Genomic DNA, 20,612 nt, shown 5'->3' on the forward strand with positions numbered 1-20,612 from the left:
TCAAGGCCATGTGAAAAGAGTAGAGACTGGAATTATTAATTCAGAAAAACGATTCTCTAGACCAGGAAGGTTTGGGGAAAGTATGTGGTTATCTCAGATATGCACTTTCAAGTCAGGATCCAACAGCTTTTAAATCTCTCTAAAAATAAGAATTTGGGTTGATGAGGGAAGAAGGGGTTTTGTCCAAAAATAGTCATCCAGGTGGGCTGCGCTAAGACCTGTTAATCTCATAGGTAAATAACAGCTCTTCTACCTGCCCCCGCAGGTGTCCTATTGACTTCCTGAGAAAGAAGTTCTTAAAAAAAAAAAAATTATTTATTTATTTGAGCGACAGAAAGAGAACGAGCGATGGGGAGGGGGAGAGAGAGAGTGAGAAACAGACTCCCTGCCAAGCAGGAAGCCCAAAGTGGGGCTCAATCCCAGGACCTGGAGATCATGACCTTAACTGACTGAGCCACCCAGGAGCCCCAGGGAAAGGGTTCTTGTTCTTTTTAATAAGACAGGGTGTTCCAAAGGAGCGAAGAGCAATAAGTAATTACTGCCTTTCTGTATGCCTTCGGACAGAAGCCCAATGGATAGAGAGGATGAGGCAAACTGGCTTTATAAGGCAAAATGTGAAAGTAACTCTTTTTTGGGAGGGATGGCAGGTAGGAGGTTGTTTTTGTTAACACAGATGGCTCTTCTATAAAGTTCATTTTCTACGACTTTAATAACAAAACATTTTGTAATTGGGGACCAAAAGAGTAGACATAATCTACAAAATCAAATAGGTGAATAATAATAATGTTCTATGTAGCGATTCCACTGGAAATAGTCTCTTAATCTCATGGTTTATGTCTGAAACATATTTGGAAATAAGAATTTGCTAACTCACAACAGAAGCATTAAAAAAAAGGGGGGGGGGGTACTAAACTTTAGTGCCTAAATGCTTTCCCAGAGAACTCCCTTAGAGAACTTTCTCACAGGTGCTACTGTGCTCCCTGCATGAGCCACTGTCTGGTCCTCCCAAATGCGTTCTTCAGGCTACAAGGCCTAGTCTCAGAGTAGGGCCAGCCTGCCTCCAGAAACCTGACCTTTCCAAAATCTGCCTTCCAGTGTGGAAGGGCCTTAACAGATCCTCTGGCTGTGGACAGACTCAGGGATGAGGAGGGGGTCTTCCTCCTCTGTATGAATAATGGACATTGGAACTTGTAGATAGTCCTCTGACTGTGAGGAAACTTGGCAGCAGAAACTTGTGAAAATTTTCAGGAACTCCTGAGTTTGTAAAAAAGTATATATATTAAATGGATGATAATCCACAAAAGAAAATAAGAATCCACCAGTTCACACTGACATAAATAAACATAAACACATGGGGGGAGAGGAGGAAGTGCTTCCTTACAGAGGAACTCCAATCAAAGAGTAGAGGAGAAACGATGGAAACAGAAAATCAGCATTTGGCAAACACTACAGTAATAACTGCTTCAGGCAGAAATCATCAAGGGATGTCAAAATGAGTGGGCAAAGTGTGAGGAGAAACAGGATATTCACACAGTCCCAAAGTATCCCCCCACAAGATACTTATTAGTTACAAAGAGAAAAATAGTAGCTTCACAGCAGAGGAAGCTAGCTGGCAAGCACCTTAAGCCAGTGATAAAAGTTAACATCACCAGGATTGGGACACATCCAAATGACATACCCAGAGGGACAGAACATCACCTATAAGGGTGCCTGGGTGGCTCAGTGGGTTAAGCCTCTGCCTTCGGCTTAGGTCATGATCTCAGGGTCCTGGGATGGAGCCCCACATCAGGCTCTCTGCTCAGCGGGGAGCCTGCTTCCCCGCCCCCCTCTGCTTGCCTCCCTGCCTGCTTGTGATCTATCAAATAAAAAATTAAAAAAAAAAATCACCTGTAATGGAATACTTGCCTGCAGTGCATAATCTAGATCAAATCAAGAGCAAACATCACACAAACTGAAACTGAGGGCACTGTAGAAAATAACTTGTCAATACTCTGTAAAGTGTCAAGGTCATGAGAGACAAACAAAAGACTGAGGAAATATTCAAGGTTAAGGGAGACTAAAGAGACCTGACAACCAAAGGCATGACGGGATCTTGGGCCAGAAAGTGGACATTCATGGCACAATGTTACCCTCCTGATTTTGATAATTGTGATTATGTATAAAATGGTAGCATTCTCTGGAGGAAGTATCTATGAGAATTTTTTGTAACTTTTTTTAAGTCTAAATTACTTTAAAATGAAAACCTAAACAAAGTATACTTGAAAACATGTATATTAAAGATTAGGTTTCTTTCTCCATTTTCCAAGCCTTGTAGCTATATAAGAGCTCAGTGCCCACATAGGAAGGGGTTGTTGGGATCCATTTGGGACATTAGAGTCAAACTCAGGCTTCTAAGGTTAGTCAAACTCTAAGATTTATGGATACAATGAATGATAACACTCATAAGATATAAAAATACCCTAGACGGTTTCCAGGCAGGGTCATAGGAGGCCCGCCAAGTCCCTCCTTCAGCCTCTGGAAGGGCTTATTCCCTTATGAGCCCAAATCATGACCAGAGGAGGGAGAAACGCAGTAGAAAACAGCAAAATGTTCATCACTCACTTGTCCTGGGACTCAATATACACGTAGAGATGAGGCTCGAAACACTTGGAAACAATGCCATGAAATGGATTGTCTGGGGCTTTCGGCTTCTTTGGCTGTAAAGGAGGAGGAGAAAAGAAGAAGAAAGAAACCTACGCTTGAGCCATCTTTGCAAGTTTTCAAGCAGTTTCAAAGAATACATCCCTTCAAAGTTGACTCCTGACACAGATAAGTAGCACTCGATGTAAGTGAACTGGGACTGTGTCTTGCATCATGATTCAAGCCAGTTTGTGCACAACCAGCCAGCTTTGTTAGCATCACTGACTTGCCCTATATGGTGAAAGATTTACTGCTGTTCTGATAACACAGGCGCTTTTGATCTGGAAGCTATTCATCATCCGACTGATGTTTTAAAAAATTTAAATCCTAGCTAATACCAGTACCTTATATTTGTACAGTGCTTCAGAATTTCTAAAGTGCTCTCATGTGATAGATTTTTCACAGCCTCCATTTAGTGATTGTTTTTATAGACCAAGCACTTTATATGACATAAAAGCTCATCTATTCCTCACAACAACCCTTCGTGTAGAAATCAGTATACCACATTACACCTAAAGGAAGGCTCAGAGGGTTCTAGTAGCCTGCCCAGAGGCAGACGGTGAAGCTTCCTATCTCCTGAACTAGAACTCTTTCTGATACAGCATTGCTTTGCCATGATGGCTCCCAGACTGTTGAATTGCACTGACGAGTAAATGCAAGAAAAAGAATGGTAAAGGACCAACACAGCATTGCTAACTTTTTGTTTTGCCACTTTTCATTCTCGTCAGTCCCTAAGAGTATTTTACACCCAAACACTGTATTGGGAAAAAAATAGCAGCAGGAAGGCAGTCCTTCCTATAAAAAGACAGTTGGTGACCTTATGCCAGATAGACAGATATATAGATAGACAGATAGACAGGCAGGCAGTTTTGTCTTTATTTTTTGCCATGGACCACTGTAAAACAGCCAGCACTGGTCCCCAGTTGATACTTAAAAACCACTGATATACAGGCCATCTAGGTAGGTAAGCATTTAAAAACTGTTTGCTCCCTAATTCCTTTTCAAAATTAAAAAAAAAAAAAAAAGTGAAGATCCTCCTAGATATCTCTTTCAATTTATAAAAAAAGTCAATTCTATTTATCGTCAAATGCCAACAAAAGGACCCTTAGCCCTTGCTGGTGCTGATACTAGAGTATAATTTGGGCATAAACTGATAACCCACAGCATACCTGTTGGATTGAACTGTTTTTATCTTTTAATAAATAGAGGAAAAACTAAGCCCCTAATGACAAACAGAATAATGATTCTCTTCCTCTAGTAACTTTTTTTAAAGATTTTATTTATTTATTTGACAGAGATCACAAGTAGGCAGAGAGGCAGGCAGAGAGAGGGTGAAGCAGGCTCCCTGCCGAGCAGAGAGCCTGATGTGGGGCTTGATCCCAGGACCCTGGGATCATGACCTGAGCTGAAGGCAGAGGCTTTAACCCACTGAGCCACCCAGGCGCCCCCTTCTAGTAACTTTTAAAAATAAAACACTATAGGGGCGCCTGGGTGGCTCAGTGGGTTAAAGCCTCATCTTCGGCTCGGGTCATGATTCCAGGGTCCTGGGATCGAGCCCCACATCAGGCTCTCTGCTCAGCAGGGAACTTGCTTCCTCCCCTCTCTCTGCCTGCCTCTCTGTCTACTTGTGATCTCTGTCAAATAAATAAAATCTTAAAAAAAAAAAAAAAACACTATAATGGTTAAAAGCATCTGTAAAAACTGGAAATGAACACCAAAAATTCAATGACAACCTTAGACATATCCCCTTCAATCTCCTATTTAGCTCTCTCTCTTATCCCCTTTGGAGAGTTCCATGTTTTTAGGGTTTTTTTGCAAGATTTTTAGAAACTCTGGTATTCCCTAAATTACGATCGGGCTGTTTTTCATCAGCCAAAAGCCACCGCCAAAGTCAGGTCTGAGGCTGAGTCCACAAGAGCCTCCCCAGCCTGGGTTCACCAAGTTTGAACTGGCTGGATCCAAAGTTCCACTTCATTTCACAGATGCTCTGAAGTTTCTCCCACACTCCCAACAGTTTAAAATGGCAGATCTATGATTTAGTACAATGGCTGTGTAGGGGTGGTCCTTACCTAATAGTTCTATATTTTCCAAATCAGTTATCTATTATTTCATTCTTTTCAGTAAGGTGATTGTTAAATGAATAGATAAATGTGATTTGTCTAACTTACATAGGACCGGATATTCTGATTTTAGAACTGAAACTATAGCCACAATGCCCAGATTAGTCATCGTAAGGCTTATGTTTATATAATCCTTTAATATATTTAATGTCAATACAATTATTGATATAGTAATAATCATTAATATATTAATATAATTAATATAGTAATATTAATAATCCTATAATATTTATCCTCTTTATTTATATTTTTCTTGTGCCAAAAATATTCACACGTCTATAGGACAGCTTCTGGTAATTATAAATTGGGAGTTTATATAATACAGAATGTTCTCATGTTTTAAATCAACATATTTTAGGAATGCCTCGGTGGCTTAGTTCGTTAAACATCTGCCTTTGGCTCGGGTCATGATCCCACGATCTTGGGATCAAGTCCCGCACTGGGCTCCTTGCTCGGTGCGGAGCCTGCTTCTCTCTCTGCCTGCCATTCCCCCTGCTTGTGTTCTCTCTAACAAATAAATAAAATCTTTTTAAAAATAAATAAATAAACAAGTTGGTTTATTTAAGATTTTATTTATTTGATAGAGAGAGACATGCAGAGAGAGGGAACACGAGCAGGGGGAGTGGGAGAGGGAGAAGCAGGCTTCCCGCTGAGCAGGGAGCCCTATGCGGGGCTCTATCCCAGGACCCTGGGATCATGACCGGAGCCAAAGGCAGACGCTTAACCCACTGAGCCATCCAGGCACCCCTAAATCAACATATTTAAAATAAAGTATTTTGTATTTGGCTTTACTAATTTATGTGCAATTTTCTAATTTTTTAGTTTATCACCTTAGACAGTGTTTTAGTTTATCACCTTAGAATGGCTACATTATGAAATTTAAGTTCCATAAATTAGATAGTAATAATGTACTGATATTACATTTTCTGATTTTGATCTGTGGTAATTTAAGTGAATGACCTTCTTGTTAGGACGTACATACAGACATATTTAGAGCTAAAGGACATGATATATGCTAACTTATAAATTATTCCAAAAGAGAGAGAGAGACAGAGGGGAAGGGGCAAAAGTGGACAGGGGGAGAGAGAGAGGGAGAGGAGGAATGGGGGCAAAAAAAAAAGGAAATGAGAGAGTAAATGTACCAAAATGTTAACAACTGGTAAACCCAGGTGAAGGATACTTGAGAGTTCTTGTAATATACTTAAAACTCTTCTCTAATTTAGGTATTTTCCTTTTAAAAAGTAAAAAATAACAATAAAAAGCTTGGGAGATGGGAGCCAAGGGCCTGGCAGATAACCCCGGAAACAGTTGTGGAGCAGTCAAGCAATGGCACGTCACCAAAACTTTGGCTAGCCCAGCAGACATCGTGTGGGAAAATATGGGCATTTGCGCCTGAGTGAAATAGGGCTTAGAATCAATTTCACGGTCTTAACAACGCACTATAGTTATGGTAGCTCTCACCACCGGGGGAAGCTGGGAGATGGGTACACGGGACCTCTCTGCATTTCTCAACTACCTATGAGTTTATAATTATTTCAAAACACAAAGTTTTTTTTTGTTTTTTTTTTTTTAAGTGGTACAGAAGAATTGGACTCTGAATGTGAAGTGATTTTAGCAACCTCTTAACCTATTTATTTGGCTCTTATTTTCCTTTTTACATATGTGCAAAAGTGATATACAATAAAAATTTGGGTCTAGAGAAGTCTGAGGAGCTCATTCAGAATATGTATAAGAGATAGATTCTAAGTGATAAAAGAAAACAGCTCCGTGCTATTTGAACAAAGTCACCACGGTCAGTCTTCCAAAGACTGTGTGCTCGATGAGGCCCCACAGAGCACTCCGAACCTGGCCCTCAGGGAGCGGCATCATCAGACAGTGTGGGTGTCTCAACCCTACAGGCAGGTGACCTCTCTGCCCCGCCTCTGCCCACTAATGCCAGCCACTCCTGGAAGCGAGGAGAAGACTTGACACCACAGTGCCCGGTCCCTTGCAGCGTTTTGAGTGTGAGCTGGCAGCAAAAGGGGAACAATGGGAGGTTGCCCCATGTTCCCTTTTCAAATGCTTTTTTCCCACAGGGCTGCCTCTGGGCTGTGGCTGCTTGGTGACCGTGCTCCTATTTAGATAAGAGGTGCTGGAATTTCAGCTCACAGTGGCGTCTCCCTAGGCTCTGTCCGGCTCCCCAGAGGGGCGGGTCTCTGCTGAGAGAACACACGAAGCCATTTAGCAGTAGCATTAGGGCTGCCTGTCTGAGTGTGTGAATTCAGTCCAAGAGCCGCAGATGTTTCGGTTATTTCCTCCCGGAGTTGGAGGGAATAATAGAAGGTTACTGTTGTCACAGTAAGGAGCTCTGCAGCTGGCCCCACTTCCTTTTATTACCATCCAATGTAAACAGATGAAATATAACTGCCTGGATCACCACAAGGGTACATTTTTCAACCAGAAATTCCTTATTTCTTCTCCCTTTTTCTTCGAGCACCCTTAGTCCCCTTCTGGGTACCATTTTTTTTCATCACTGGGGAGTGCATGGGCAACTGGTGGCTCAAACGAAGTACGTTTTTTCAAGCTCACACTCCTTTCTCAACAGCCCACGCTGCAGGAGCAAGCGGGGAGAGACCCTGCCCTTGAGAGTCAACTGTCTACTTACCGCGGTGGTGACACAACGGCTTGGGTAACCCCAGACAATCGCTGGGGGCCTTCTCCCACACCTCTGGCTCTGCCCAGACCGAGCTTCCTGTGAACTTCCTCCCTAATGCCCCCAACTCCAGAAGCCAGTAAGTGGCCGGGAAGAGGGAGATCCTGGAGCTGCCCCCTGAGGGATCACCAGCAAGACAAGTGCTGGGGAGGCTGCGGGAGGCTGGGGTTAGTATGTGGGTGTCATCACTAACAAGCCATTGCCAGTGAAGCTGCAGGTGGGCCATACAGTCCAGAAGTTTTTGGTACTTTCTTTTTAAATGGATCTCAAACCCCTGATTCCAAAGAAATTTTACTTGGATTCCATGATAGAAGTGACTCGTAACAGAACTGCTGTTTGGAAAAAAAAAAAAAAAGAACTGCTGTTTGGAGAGAGTCAGGGCCCTGGTCTCCTCCCAACACCCCCAGAGCGACATGTGATGGGGGCACCAAGGAATATAGTCTGAAAACTATGGGCTCTCTCTAAAGAGGAAAACACCAGCAAGTCTAGAGAGAGTAAAAAATCTACCACGTGGTCAGTTAATGGTGGACAGGAGTCTGCCTCTGCTTTACCCCCTGTATTTGTGCTCTGTGTGTCCTTATAATGAGCAGTCTTGGTCCTTACAATAATAATCTCTAGCTTCCAGGATGAGCAAAAAGTTTCATGAGAGAGACAAATCATATTTTATCCAGTAAACAAATTTCATAGTAATGGGGGCCTCTATCACAATCCAGTTTAATGATATCCAGGATGACTAGCTGAAGGGGTAACTTTTCATGGTGGCACAAGAATAATGACAGCCACAGGGCCCTGAACAGGGCACTACAACCCAAAGCAAACTCAAAGGGTGCAGGTGATGGAGTGTGGGTAGAAGACACACCCAGAAGAATGAACTCAATGCCCAGACTCTTCCTTTCCCAGTCCTTCCTTCCCACATGCAAAAGATGCACTTCTTCAGTTAGAAGAAATCTTTTGTTATCTCCCACACTAGCTGATATGATGGCTTCAAATCAATTACAGCTAATCCCACAGATCTCTGGGATATAGCCCGTAAGGTATCCTTCCAGTTTTATTCATTCACCTGGGGTTCGTTTCTGTGACCTCCACTTTTCAGAGACAGCCCAGTGTAGTAAAAGAGCTCCATGGGAGGAATTCTAGTCTCTGACTTCTAGATCTTGCTTCCAGTTCTAGCTCGTCCATGCCCGAACTCTGTAACCCTGGGCAAATCACTTAACCTCTCTGAGCTGCACACACTGCAGCTCATAGAAAACCCTATAAAATGAGGGGCAGGCATTGGGAAGACGAAATGAAACAGAGCCCGTAAAAGACGATGAAACTATAAAGCCCATAAAAACGTGAGGTATCCGTGTTATTAAAATTATTTAATCAGTGGACCAGACACATTTTACTGCATCACTTCAGAACTGCTCCTGGAAATGCTGTTGTGGCTCCTGCCATGATTGTACACCTACCCTCACCAGGCGAGGAATGCGGGTTAGTGGCAAGCGCTTGGCTATGGGGATCCCGGGCTGGTCTTTCCAGCCAGCCTCCCTTTTGGTGGTGTCTGGAGCAAAACAACACTTTAAAAAACTGCTCGAGCAGCCAAGTGTAGAAAATTAAAAAGAAGGATCACTAATCCAGACAGGAAAAGGCCTGATTTATTGCTCTAACCACTCTGTCATAAAACGGCGGTGAAACAAAAAACACCATTCTATAGGATGAAGGGAGAGGAAATTTGAAGTTGGACAGAAAATCCGAAGGAAATGAAAGTGCTAGCGTGCTCTAAGAGGTAACTCTCCAAATATGCCAGTGGTGACCTTGATGTTTCCAGGCCTCCCTGACGCCTTCCAGACCTCAAGTGCTCAGCTCGCCCTGAGTGGTGGCCTCTCCTCGCTAATGGTGCTGAGAACTCCACTAGGGAACCTGGGGTCTCTCTCGTGTTGTCACCGGCCCGATGAGAACCTAACTGAGAGCGAGGCTGGCAGGCGTAGGAGATGATGAATGAGGCAGGCAGGAAAGGCTCGGTTTTCAAAAGGCACCTTCAGATAAGGGCTTTCTATAAAGACCACCAAAGTTGTAATCCTCTGAACGCATCAGTGGCCAAAGGGCCACATGGAGAGGGGGGCGGACCCATTTTCAGAAGCAAACACAAGGTAGGAGGCACGGGGAAAAGGCAAACTGGACTCACCTGATCTAAATCTCCTTTCTCCATCACCAGTTCCTCCATCTCTGGTGTTGGCTCATCTTCCAGGAAGGGATTGGTGGATGGGGGTGGAGACTCGAGTTTTTTCTGTTAAGCAGATATGAGAAAGAGGTAATTTCTGAGCATGTTCTCAATGCCTTTCCCCATTGATCTTTTTCCGAGGCTCTCCAACTGCATCTGATCTAATGAGCAAGAACTGAGACAACACGGACCACATCTCTTATCTCCCAGCCTTCATACTATTTCCCACCTTCCTGAAACCTACTGCCCACCCCACCCCAATCCCAATCTGGCTAAAACTCTCATTCATCCTTCACCACTCAGATTAGAAGTCCCTTCTTCTGGGAAGCCTCTCCTGTCTCTAAAGTTTGGGACAGATGTCCTCCTCCATGTTTTCATCCCACCCAATATGTCCCATCTAACCAGGTTTTTATCAGAATGTCACCATTGTCCATTTATTTGTCTTGTCCCCACTAGATTTCGTGATGGCGGAGAATCATGTCTGTCTTGTTTCCCCTCCTCTATCTAGGTGCCTGGCATTTCCTAGATGCTCCCTAAATATGAATGAATCACAATGCTGGATGGGTTGGAATTCAAGAACAAATTATAAAGCTTATCTTCTGTGTTCTAGATTACAGACGGAAGTCTCTTCCCAAGTAAGTCTCATTACAACAAGCACAACAAAATCTCCTTGCAAAAGATTAGTTCTCAGGACCCAATTCTGCCCACTCTTTTAAAACATGTCGTTGAGCTCACATTCATATAAACTACTTAATTTTTGACCCAAATACTTGGATGCTGTTATGCTGCCAGATAAAGACTTAGTGTATGAAGAAAGCCTTGTGATCAACGCATTAGATCAAGGTAGTCATTAGCAGGACAGTGATTTTTATGGTATCCTGCTGAGAAACTATACGGTCTAACAACCAAGCAAGCATTTAAAAATTTATACACTCCAAACTTTGGCTTGTTTTGCTTGATATGGAAAAAAAATCCCTATAAACTTAAAGCAAAAATAGTTTATTTTTACAATTAGGCTATTTTTGGGGCACCTGGGTGGCTCAGTAGGTTAAGCATCTGCCTTTGGCTCTGATCATGATCTCAGGGTCCTGGGATCAAGCCCTGCCATAGGCTCCCTGCTCCACGGGGTGCCTGCTTCTCCCTCTCCCTCTGCCTACCATTCCCCCTGCTTCTGCTCTCTCTGTCAAATAAATAAATAAAATCTTTTTAAAAAATTAGGCTATTTTTAGAAAGCAACACATCTTTGAAAACAGTATCTCTAAATGCTTCTTTAACAGGGAGATCAGACAAGGCCTCTTCAAGGAGGTGGTGTGTGAGCAAAGACCAGAATGAGGAGGAGCTAGTCAGGCGAAGATCTGGGAAGAGCAGTCTCAGCAGGTGACCCAGTGCAAAGGCTGGAATGAGCCTGGTGAGTCTGAGGGACAGAGAGGACAACGGGGGTGTGAGGTCAGAGAGCCGGCAGGAGCCCGAAAGCAAAGCCTTCTGTGGGCCATGGTGAGGATGGTGTCACCATTAACAAGTGACAAAAGTGGGTGTGAGTCCAGGCTCTCTCACTTGGATACATGGCTTTACTTCTCCAAGCCTCAGCTCTTCCCGAATGCCCATCACGCAGAGCTGCGTGAGGATCAAATGAGACCTTGTATGTGAAGCAAGAGATACGTACATAGAACAGCTCAACGCAACGTCTGGCGTGTAGGGAAAGCTCAGTAGGTGGGAGTTCTTGTCAGGACTTAAGGGTTAGCAGAACTGTGGCAGTTCCCCTCTCAGTGGAGTGACTCTCAGGTGAGAAAAAAGTGGGAGCACAGGGCTAAGAAGTTCTGTAAAAAAGAACTTTTAACCACAAGTTAAGACCCTGTCCCTGCTATTGTGCCTCTCTGGGATACCTCTGGGAATTGGAAACAATGGGTCCATCAAATTACAAAGGCACAGGCTCCCTGAGCTTCTGCCTTCTTCCCTAGCCTCCAGTGAGGCTCTCCGAGTACTGCCTGTACCACTGGCCTATCAGTAAATAACACATTAGGAAAAGCTGATGGGAGGACACAGACTCCTGCTGGTTGGAGGGCGATGTTACTGCTCAGATTAATTTGCCGTGATGAAAGAATAAGTCTTCCCAGCAAGCAACTGCCGGCACCACTCAGTCTTCTATGCAAGAGCCCTGTTGTCAGAGCCAAGCAGACCACACTTCTCATTTCTGCTCTGCAGCTGTCATAGGCCATAAAGAATTACAAGTTTGGGTTTAGATTTTAAATAACTTGAATGACATATTCCATGAACTCTGGGGCTGCTAAATCAAACAAAAAAATTGCCAAGAAACGAACAATTTTCCAATTTTAAAGGAATTCCTTCTTTTTGCTGTGATGACAGTTGGTTTCAAGTCCATACAGGAAAGAAGAATTCTTCATATAGCAAGTTAAGTCCTACTAATTAAACCACATGGGATCCCAACACCTCCAGAACAATAAGGTCCCCAGGACAGCCAAGCTGTCTGACTGTTAGGAAGAGAGAACCTGGCCTTAGTCAGTAGTATATCTGCATCTGGGTCCACCTGCACAAAGCCTTTTCTGGGGCCCTCACTGGACATTTCAAATCATCAGAGAAGGAACTCTGAAATTTAAGGCTAAACTGTTTCCTTTCCCAGGAGGAGAAAGCTTTCAGTTATAAGATAAAAATTCCATAATTTCTGCATTTCTCATTCCATATATACTTTATTCCAGCCCAACTCCTGATTTGTCCTGAAAGAGATGGCCTGCAGGCTTCAACTGCTAATGACTGTAAACACAGGGCCCCGTGCACCTGGTTTAATATTACTGGGACCTCTCTTGGTACCACCACATTCCTATCTTATATTGTGATACTCATGTATAGGCTTCTTTCTCCATTAGACCATAGGCACCTGTCTGATTCAATTTTTCATCCTTCCCCAAGGCTCTGCAGAAACTGAGAGCTTAAAAAACTCCTTTTTAAATTTGTGAATAAACCCTTATTGAGAAACACTCAATAAAAACCCGTGTGTGTGTTTGTGTGTGTGTGTGCGTGTGTGCGCACGTGCATGCACGCACATGCTTGGAGCACAGTCTCAAAAAATATACCCCAGACTATTACACAGTGGACATCTCTGGGGAGAGGGATTTAGAGTAATTAAGAAGGAAGAGATTGTTCTTTTAAAATGTTTTACTCTGGGGCGCCTGGGTGCCTCAGTGGACTAAAGCTCTGCCTTCAGCTCAGGTCATGGTCTCTGGGTCCTGGGATTGAGGCCCACATCGGGCTCTCTGCTCAGCAGGGAGCCTGCTTCCCCACCCCCCCCGCCTGCCTCTCTGCCTACTTGTGACCTCTCTGTCAAATAAATAAAAAAATCTTTAAAAAAAATGTTTTATTCTGTTTGAGCTTTAACAAGCATGTATTTCTCACTCTCCTTTTTCTGGTAGGCAAATTATCTGAAGAGTGAGGATGATTTATAACTAAACTTGGTATTTCCTAAAACCCTTAATATTTTAAAATTATATTTTAATATAATTAACATCAAATTCACCACGTTAGGTGATTTATAATTGAGTGATTTTCAGTATGTTCACAAGATTGTGCAAACATCACCACCATCCAATCCCAGAACTTTTTTTTACTCCAAAGGAAGCTCCATATCTATTTGCTATCATTTCCACTCCTCCCCTTCCCGGAATCCGTGGCAACTCCTGACCCGCTTAATGTCTCTATGAACTTGCCTATTCTGGACATATCATACAAAATGTGGCCTTTTGTGTCTGGCTTCTTTTAGTCTGTATAGTGTTTCTGAGGATCATCCTGTGTTATGCATTAGTATTTCCATTTGTCTATTAAAAGACTTTTGGGTTGCTTCTACTTTTTGGCTATTGTCAATAGTGCTGCCATGAACATTCATGTACAAGTGTTTGTATGAACATAAGAACAGTTTCAATTCTCTTGAGCATATACCTAGAGGAAGCATATGTTACGCTAAAAAACGTTTCAGATTGCTTTGCCTTTTTAAAAATATCTGGCAGTTACCCCTTTACATTAGGCATCTGTATGTTAGCACCACGAATTGCATGAAAACAAAGAGTAACTATTTCTTCTGAATCTACAAACCATCTCTAACACCAAGACTCAGTGCTGGGAGACTAAGCAAGTGCATTGATAAGAGACAAGAATAGAGAAAATAGTTTAAAACAGAGGCTATCTTGGGGCGCCTGGGTGGCTCAGTGGGTTAAGGCCGCTGCCTTCGGCTCAGGTCGTGGTCCCAGCGTCCTGGGATCGAGCCCCGCATTGGGCTCTCTGCTCAGCGGGGAGCCTGCTTCCTCCCTTCTCTCTCTGCCTGCCTCTATGCCTACTTGTGATCTGTCAAATAAATAAATAAAATCTTTAAAAAAAAAAAAATAAAAAAAAAAATAAAACAGAGGCTATCTTAAATTTGAAAAAACTCATAACTTTTGGCCCTGTAATTCAACTTGTATCGTAAGAAAATAATCTCTAATGTGAACAAAAATGTGTTCGCTGTGACTTTGTCTAGAATAGTGAAAAAATAACAAGTACTTAAGGGTCCAACAAGAAAGAACAGTTAGGGAAATTCTGGCCCATCTCTATAATGAAATATAATGACTGAGAAACCCCTTAAGACAGGACATATGAAGAAAAGCTATAAAACTGTATTCACACATCATATATAAAAATAAACTCAATATGGGTCACAGATCTAAGAGCCAAAAACTATAAAATTCTTAAAATAAAGCATAGGTAAATGCTTGTGACCTTAGGGATGATACCAAAACTCAAATAACAAAAGAAAAATATAGAAAAGTAGAATTTCATCAAAATGGAAAACTTTTGTGTATCAAAGGACATTATCAAAAAAGTGAAAAGGCAATCTACAGAATGGTAGAAAATATTTACAAATCATGTACCTGATAAATGATAGAATATATCTAGAAAATATTTTTTAAAAACATACCCACAACTCAACAGTAAAAGAGACAAACAACCTAGGGACGCCTGGGTGGCTCAGCCGGTTAAGTGTCTGACCCTTGAACTCACCTCAGTTCCTAACTTCAGGGTCATGAGTTCAGGCCCTGCATTACTTAGGGGGAAAAAAAAAAAAAGACAAATAACCTAATTAAATAATGGGAAAAGGACCCAAACAGACATTTCTCCAAGAAGATGGCCAATAAGCACCTAAAAAAGATGTCCAATGTTATTAGTCATTAGGAAAATGCACATCAAAACCACAAGAGGGGTGTCTGGGTGGCACAGTTGGTTAAGCATCCAACTCTTGATTTTGACTCAGGACATGATCTTGGGGTCATGAGATTAAGCCCCAGCCTGCCTGAGATTCTCTCCTTTTCCTTCTGCCCCTTCCCCCCTGCTCTCTCTCTAAAATCAAATAAATAAATCTTGGGAAAAAAAAAACCTACCACAAGAAACTACCTTATACCCATGAAGATGGCTGTAATAATAATTTTAAAAACCCCAAAAATCATAAATACTGACAAAGGTGTGGAAAAAATCAAAACCTTCCTACACTGGTGATGAGAATGTAAAATGGTACAGCTTCTATGGAAAACAATGGCGGTTCCTCAGAAGGTCAAACATAGAGTTACCATGTAACACAGCAATTCAGCAATCCCACTCCTGGGTATACTCCCAGAATTGAAAGCAGATACTTTAAAAAAAAATTGTACATGAATGCTTATAGCATTATAAACAGCCAAAAAATGGAAACAACTCAAATGTCTATTAAGGGATAAATGGCTAAACAAAATGCAAACTCAAACGAGGGAACATGGGTCAGCCATAAAAAGGACTGAAGTATTGATACATGCCACATCACTATGCTAAGTGAAGAAAACCAGGCACAGAAGGCCACACAGTACAGGGTTCCATTTATATGAAACGTCTACAAGAGGCAAATCCATAAAGACAGGAAGTAGATTAGTGGTTGGCTGGGGCTGGAGGAAGGAGGAAACTGGAAGTGGGTGCTATGGGGGAGGGATTCTTTGGGGGGCAGTGGAAATGCCCTGGAATTGGATAGTTGGGATGTGGCATAACCTTGTACATATACTAAAAACAACTGAACTGTATACTTTATTTTTGGGGGTGGCAGAGGGGCAGAGGGAGAGGGAGAGAAGGAATCTCAAAAGCAGGCTCCATGCCGTGGATGTGGGGCTTTCTCACAACCCTGAGACCATAACCTGAGCCAAAATCAAGAGACTTGAGCCATGGAGGCACCCCGAACTGTACACTTTAAATATGTGTTACGTGAAATTTTGTTATATGAATTATATTTCAATTTAAAAAACATATTTTCTTTAAGCAGGCTCCACACCCAGCCCAGCCCCAGTGTGGGGCTTGAACTCATGATGCTGAGATCAAGACCAAAGCTGAAATCAAGAGTCAGATGCTTAAGTGACTAAGCCACCCAGGCTTATAATTTTTAAAGTGCAATTTTAGGGGTGCCTGGGTGGCTCAGTCGGTTCAGCATCTGACTCTTGATTTTGGCTCAGGTCATGATCTCAGGGTTGAGACTGAGGCCCACATTGGGCTCCACGCACAGTGAGGAGGCTGCTTGAGATCCTCTCTCCCCCTCCCTCTGCTCACTCGCTGTCTAAAATAAATAAATAAATCTTTTTAAAAAGTGCGATTTCAATTTTAGAAAATGAGCACAATGTCCAAAAGTCCAAAGTCCTCCTCTCTGAATATTTTCTCTTGTCTCCATTCTTGCTATAATTTCTACCTTTTCTATCTTGACCTCGTATTACTCTCTTCCCAGAAACAAATGATCAGAAGTTAATCTCTTACGATGTTATTTAAATGAAGGAATACATTCCTTCACCATCAAATAAACCATTTATAAAATGTTTTGAAGCAGAGTCGTGCAGCGGAAGCGTGCTGGGCCCATAAAATGTTTTGAAACATCAAAGGAGAGCTATTTCCTTGTTCAGGACGGAAGTCCTCATACTGTGGCGGAAGTGCTGAGACCCCGCCCCTCCCCCACTTGCACAGTCTCCCTGACTCAGGTGTTAAGTTGCTGGAAGGCTGAGGTACAGCCACTCTGGGTGGGCTTTCTTACATAGTGAGCCTTCTGCAAACACTCTTATATGCTCAAACTGCATGGCTGAAAATCATACCTATAGATTGTAAATTTATAATCTAATTTAAAAAATCAGACAAATATAAATGTATACCAAAATGACCCCGATAAGCCAAAGGATGATTCTATTTAGAAAGGCAATTTAAACAATGGCCAAGAGGAGAGGAAATCCAGCTGCACGAAATGAGAACATTTTAAATTTCATTAAAAAAAAAAAAAAAAAAAAACTCCCAAATTTGGTGAGCTTGTTACAAAGACTCAACCCAAACTATTCTGCTTGCCTAGAGGTTGAATATAATGTTTACCTTGAATATCATCGAGTTACTAAGAATACATGTAGGTGTAGTTAAATCACATTGAGACATTTGCTTTTAATTTCAAGGCATTTTAATTTACAGGGTATTTTGAATCCCTCTTAAGGGCCAGGAATTTAGGCAATTAAGCAGAAAGCAATGGCAGCTCACTTCTTCCAATAAATTACAGCACAGGGCACTATAAACTTGTTAGGGCTAGCACCGTAAAACAAGATGAGCCCTGTCCTTAAGGTTCTTTCAGTTTCCATCTCTATCAGATGTCAAAGTTGCATCTGTCAAAAAAGAGCCAAAGATGATGCATCACACTGATCAGTTAGGAGGAGTTGGACGGTGGCACATCCTTCTGGGTGAGTTCATCGTCTCTCCAGTTCACCCTAATTGTTAATCAGTCAGCAAAGGACTTAAAAGGAACTGAATAATACAGTGAGAAGGGGGTGGGTGGGGCTGGGAGGGTCTTTGGTCAACATGACTCCTCGGCTGACTTATCTGTTCCATAACTTTGCAAGGAATTCACAGCCCTCTATGAAATTTGGCATACGCTATAGGGTATCAAGATATACCTTGGTTCATTCTGTAGTTTATTCTGATGCCCTGAAATAAAATGGTAACCACAAGCAATTTCCCAAAAACCAAGGCAGCACAGGGAGGAGGTAAGGAGACAAGGAGGAGCAAGTCATCAGGTGGGGTGCCGAGCAGCTAGACTGTGGAGTCAGGCCACTCAGACCCCCAGCCCGGCCCAGGACACTTCTTCCAGCACTGTTGGTAGCATGGTCACTGGCTATGACTAATCCACCAGCGGCCCTGGTCCTGAGGCCTACAGGCTGCAGATGAAGGTGTGGCCCCACCTGGCCCACAACATGGCAGTGGTAGGCCAGGCTCAGAATGAATGTTACCTACAGTGAGGAGCATGCCATTTTCATATTCCCAAGGCAGGCTGCAGTGAACTGATTCTCTACGACCTGGCTTGCCCCAGTGAGGAGGCCGTGGGAGTTCTGCTGCCTTTCTAGAAACTGACCTTCAAGGGAAAACCCTTAGAGATGTTATGGACCAGCCAATGCCAGGACTTGGAATGCAAAATGGTTGCTGGGCCATGATAACTAGGACAAAGAGTGGTCTGGGGAAAGAGTCTGACCTAAAGAAGTTGAATGATTAGGGGCGCCTGGGTGGCTCAGTGGGTTAAGCCACTGCCTTCAGCTCAGGTCATGATCTCAGGGTCCTGGGATCGAGCCCCACATCTGGGCTCTCTGCTCAGCAGGGAGCCTGCTTCCCCCTCTCTCTCTGCCTGCCTCTCTGCCTACTTGTGATCTCTATCAAATAAATAAATAAAATCTTAAAAAAAAAAAAAAAAAGAAGTTGAATGTTTTGGAGAAGTCTGTGGAAAAGATAGCTGACCACCGGGGAGGGGGGAAGAATAAAGAGTTTATGGCTTAGCAGGATTCCCTGGCCAAGGATTTGTAATCTGGAACTCTCCACAAACCTTGATAGGAGAGGAAGCAACAAGTGAACAATTGGAGAAATTTATAAATCAATTCTGCCAGAAAATTTCCAAAACAGAAGGCAAAAAATGGTAAATTGATAAAAAAGAAAAGTCAAAAGGTTTAAGTGTTCCCAGCTGACCATGACCAGACCCCCTGGAGCACAACACCTGCCAGGAGATGGAAGGCTCAGTCCAGAAGCCTGGACCTGCAGAGTGAGCCTAAGTACAGAGAGGCCACACGGCCCCAAGAAACAAGCCCCTCCAAGCCCTCTCCTCCCTCAGACAAAAGGTACTGACTGTGGGCCAGCTGCCACTCTGACATTCATAGTTATTTTCTAAAAAACAAAACAAAACAAAACAAGAAGTGTTGTCTTCAAAACAGCTCCTTCCCGTTTTCATGGTCTGTATCTGTTATCCCATTTAACAGGCTCACCTCGTCCAGAGGGAGCCTTCCTGAGCCACATTATTCTACCTCTTTGGGCCTGTGGGGCATCTCCTAGCACAAATGAGATGTGATGTGTCCTGGGACAGCTCCAGGTTTACGGTTATCCTGGTCATCAGATAGAACAGGGCCATTTGTTCCCCTGCAATCCTATAGCTCCCTAAATGTAAAAGCAAAATCAGCAGTGAGTAAGGCCCAGCCAAAGGAGGAGACAAAGGGTTCAAAACAGGTGCTTGGCACTAGTGTTACTCAAGCAGTAACTAGTGTTACTCAAGCATCGGGATCTATTTCCCATATGGGTTGCTGGAATACTGGCTCAGAGAACCCATCTTTAGGCTCCCCTGACTCTGTCCAGCAGAAGCCATGGATGCACAGTGGGGCGCTGCCTGGTGGGGGTCTATGCTCAGTGCTTCAGCTGTAGGGCTGAGCCCAGAGCTACATGAGTCTCTGCATGAAACCAGGCCAGAAACACGGCACAGGAGTGCAGAGGGAGGGCCAACATGAGGTTATCAGGTGCTGCTGAAGTCAACCAAATACTTCTTAGGAGAGAGACACATTCTTCTTCCAGATCGCATTTCCACTACCTATTATTTCCTTTTGTGACTTAATCTTATTTAGGGGCATTTTCATTTGTTTCATGGCCTATTTGTTTCATGGCCTATTTTTTCCTTGTTACTAAAAAAGAAACCAATTTTGAACATGTTGTATTTATTTCAATACTGTCATGACTGGCCCTAAGTAGGTAGGGCCTTCTGGTCTTACCTTAAAACTGAGTGCCACTGCCACCATTCTTCAGCCCAGTGTCCTGAGGGACCAGCTCCCGATACACCTACTCTGAGGCAGGTCTTACAAGAAGGCAAAGAGGGATGCCGCTGACATCCCAGGATTTTAGGACTAAGAGCGTGGGGGCTCAGGAAGGTAGTAGAGGTGAAGGGTGAACAAGGCGAACAGGACTCCAGGCCCAATCTCTGTTCTGACTTCCCTGCCTCAACCAGAGTAGTTGTTTTTCTGCACTTACTGTGGCTGTGTGACCACTGTAAAATCTGAAATGAATATAGCACTTCCCTCCTACAGCTGACGAAGCCCAGCGACTGACCACAGACAAACGTACCTAGTACAGTGTGGAACACAGAGGATGTTCAAAAATGTTAGCTGTTATTCCATGTGGATTCCACATTAGAATTTGTTAAACAGTTTTAGAAGTCCCTGTTTTGGCTCATCTCCCTCATTTAAAAAAACTGAAAAATTACTTAATTAAAGCATGTAAAAACAAATGTATTTTAAAAAATGATGGAAATGCTATGTGTGTAAGAAAATTTCAAACAAAATACCAGAATAAAATGAAAAAATAATTCTCTGCTTCTCCACGTACTCTCACTCCAACTTCCTTCCCCAGAACATCCATTGTTATCATTTCTAGACCTTTTTTTTTTTTAAAGATTTATTTATTTGACAAAGGAGGAGATCACAAGGCAGAGAGGCAGGCAAGCAGAGAGAGAGGGGAAGCAGACTCCCGCCGAGCAGAGAACCCGACGTGTGGCTCGATCCCAGGACCCGAGATCACGACTTGAGGCCGAAAGCAGAGGCCC

The 20,612-nt window shown here is 43.0% G+C and overlaps 1 protein-coding gene across 1 annotated transcript in view; it reads right to left on the reverse strand.

Annotated features, from left to right (window-relative positions):
- The window catches only part of VPS53 (VPS53 subunit of GARP complex), a 135,074-nt gene that overhangs the window by 54,745 nt on the left and 59,717 nt on the right, over positions 1-20,612 (reverse strand). Inside the window, exons 12-13 of the mRNA XM_080826206.1 lie at positions 9,659-9,760; positions 2,602-2,696 (exon numbers count right to left, since the gene is read on the reverse strand). Coding sequence (XP_080682332.1) covers positions 2,602-2,696; positions 9,659-9,760 — 197 coding nt within the window. The remainder of the gene's footprint in view (positions 1-2,601; positions 2,697-9,658; positions 9,761-20,612) is intronic.

This window comes from Martes martes (genome assembly GCF_963455335.1).
Source record: "Martes martes genome assembly, chromosome: 16".
Classification (NCBI taxonomy): domain Eukaryota; kingdom Metazoa; phylum Chordata; class Mammalia; order Carnivora; family Mustelidae; genus Martes; species Martes martes.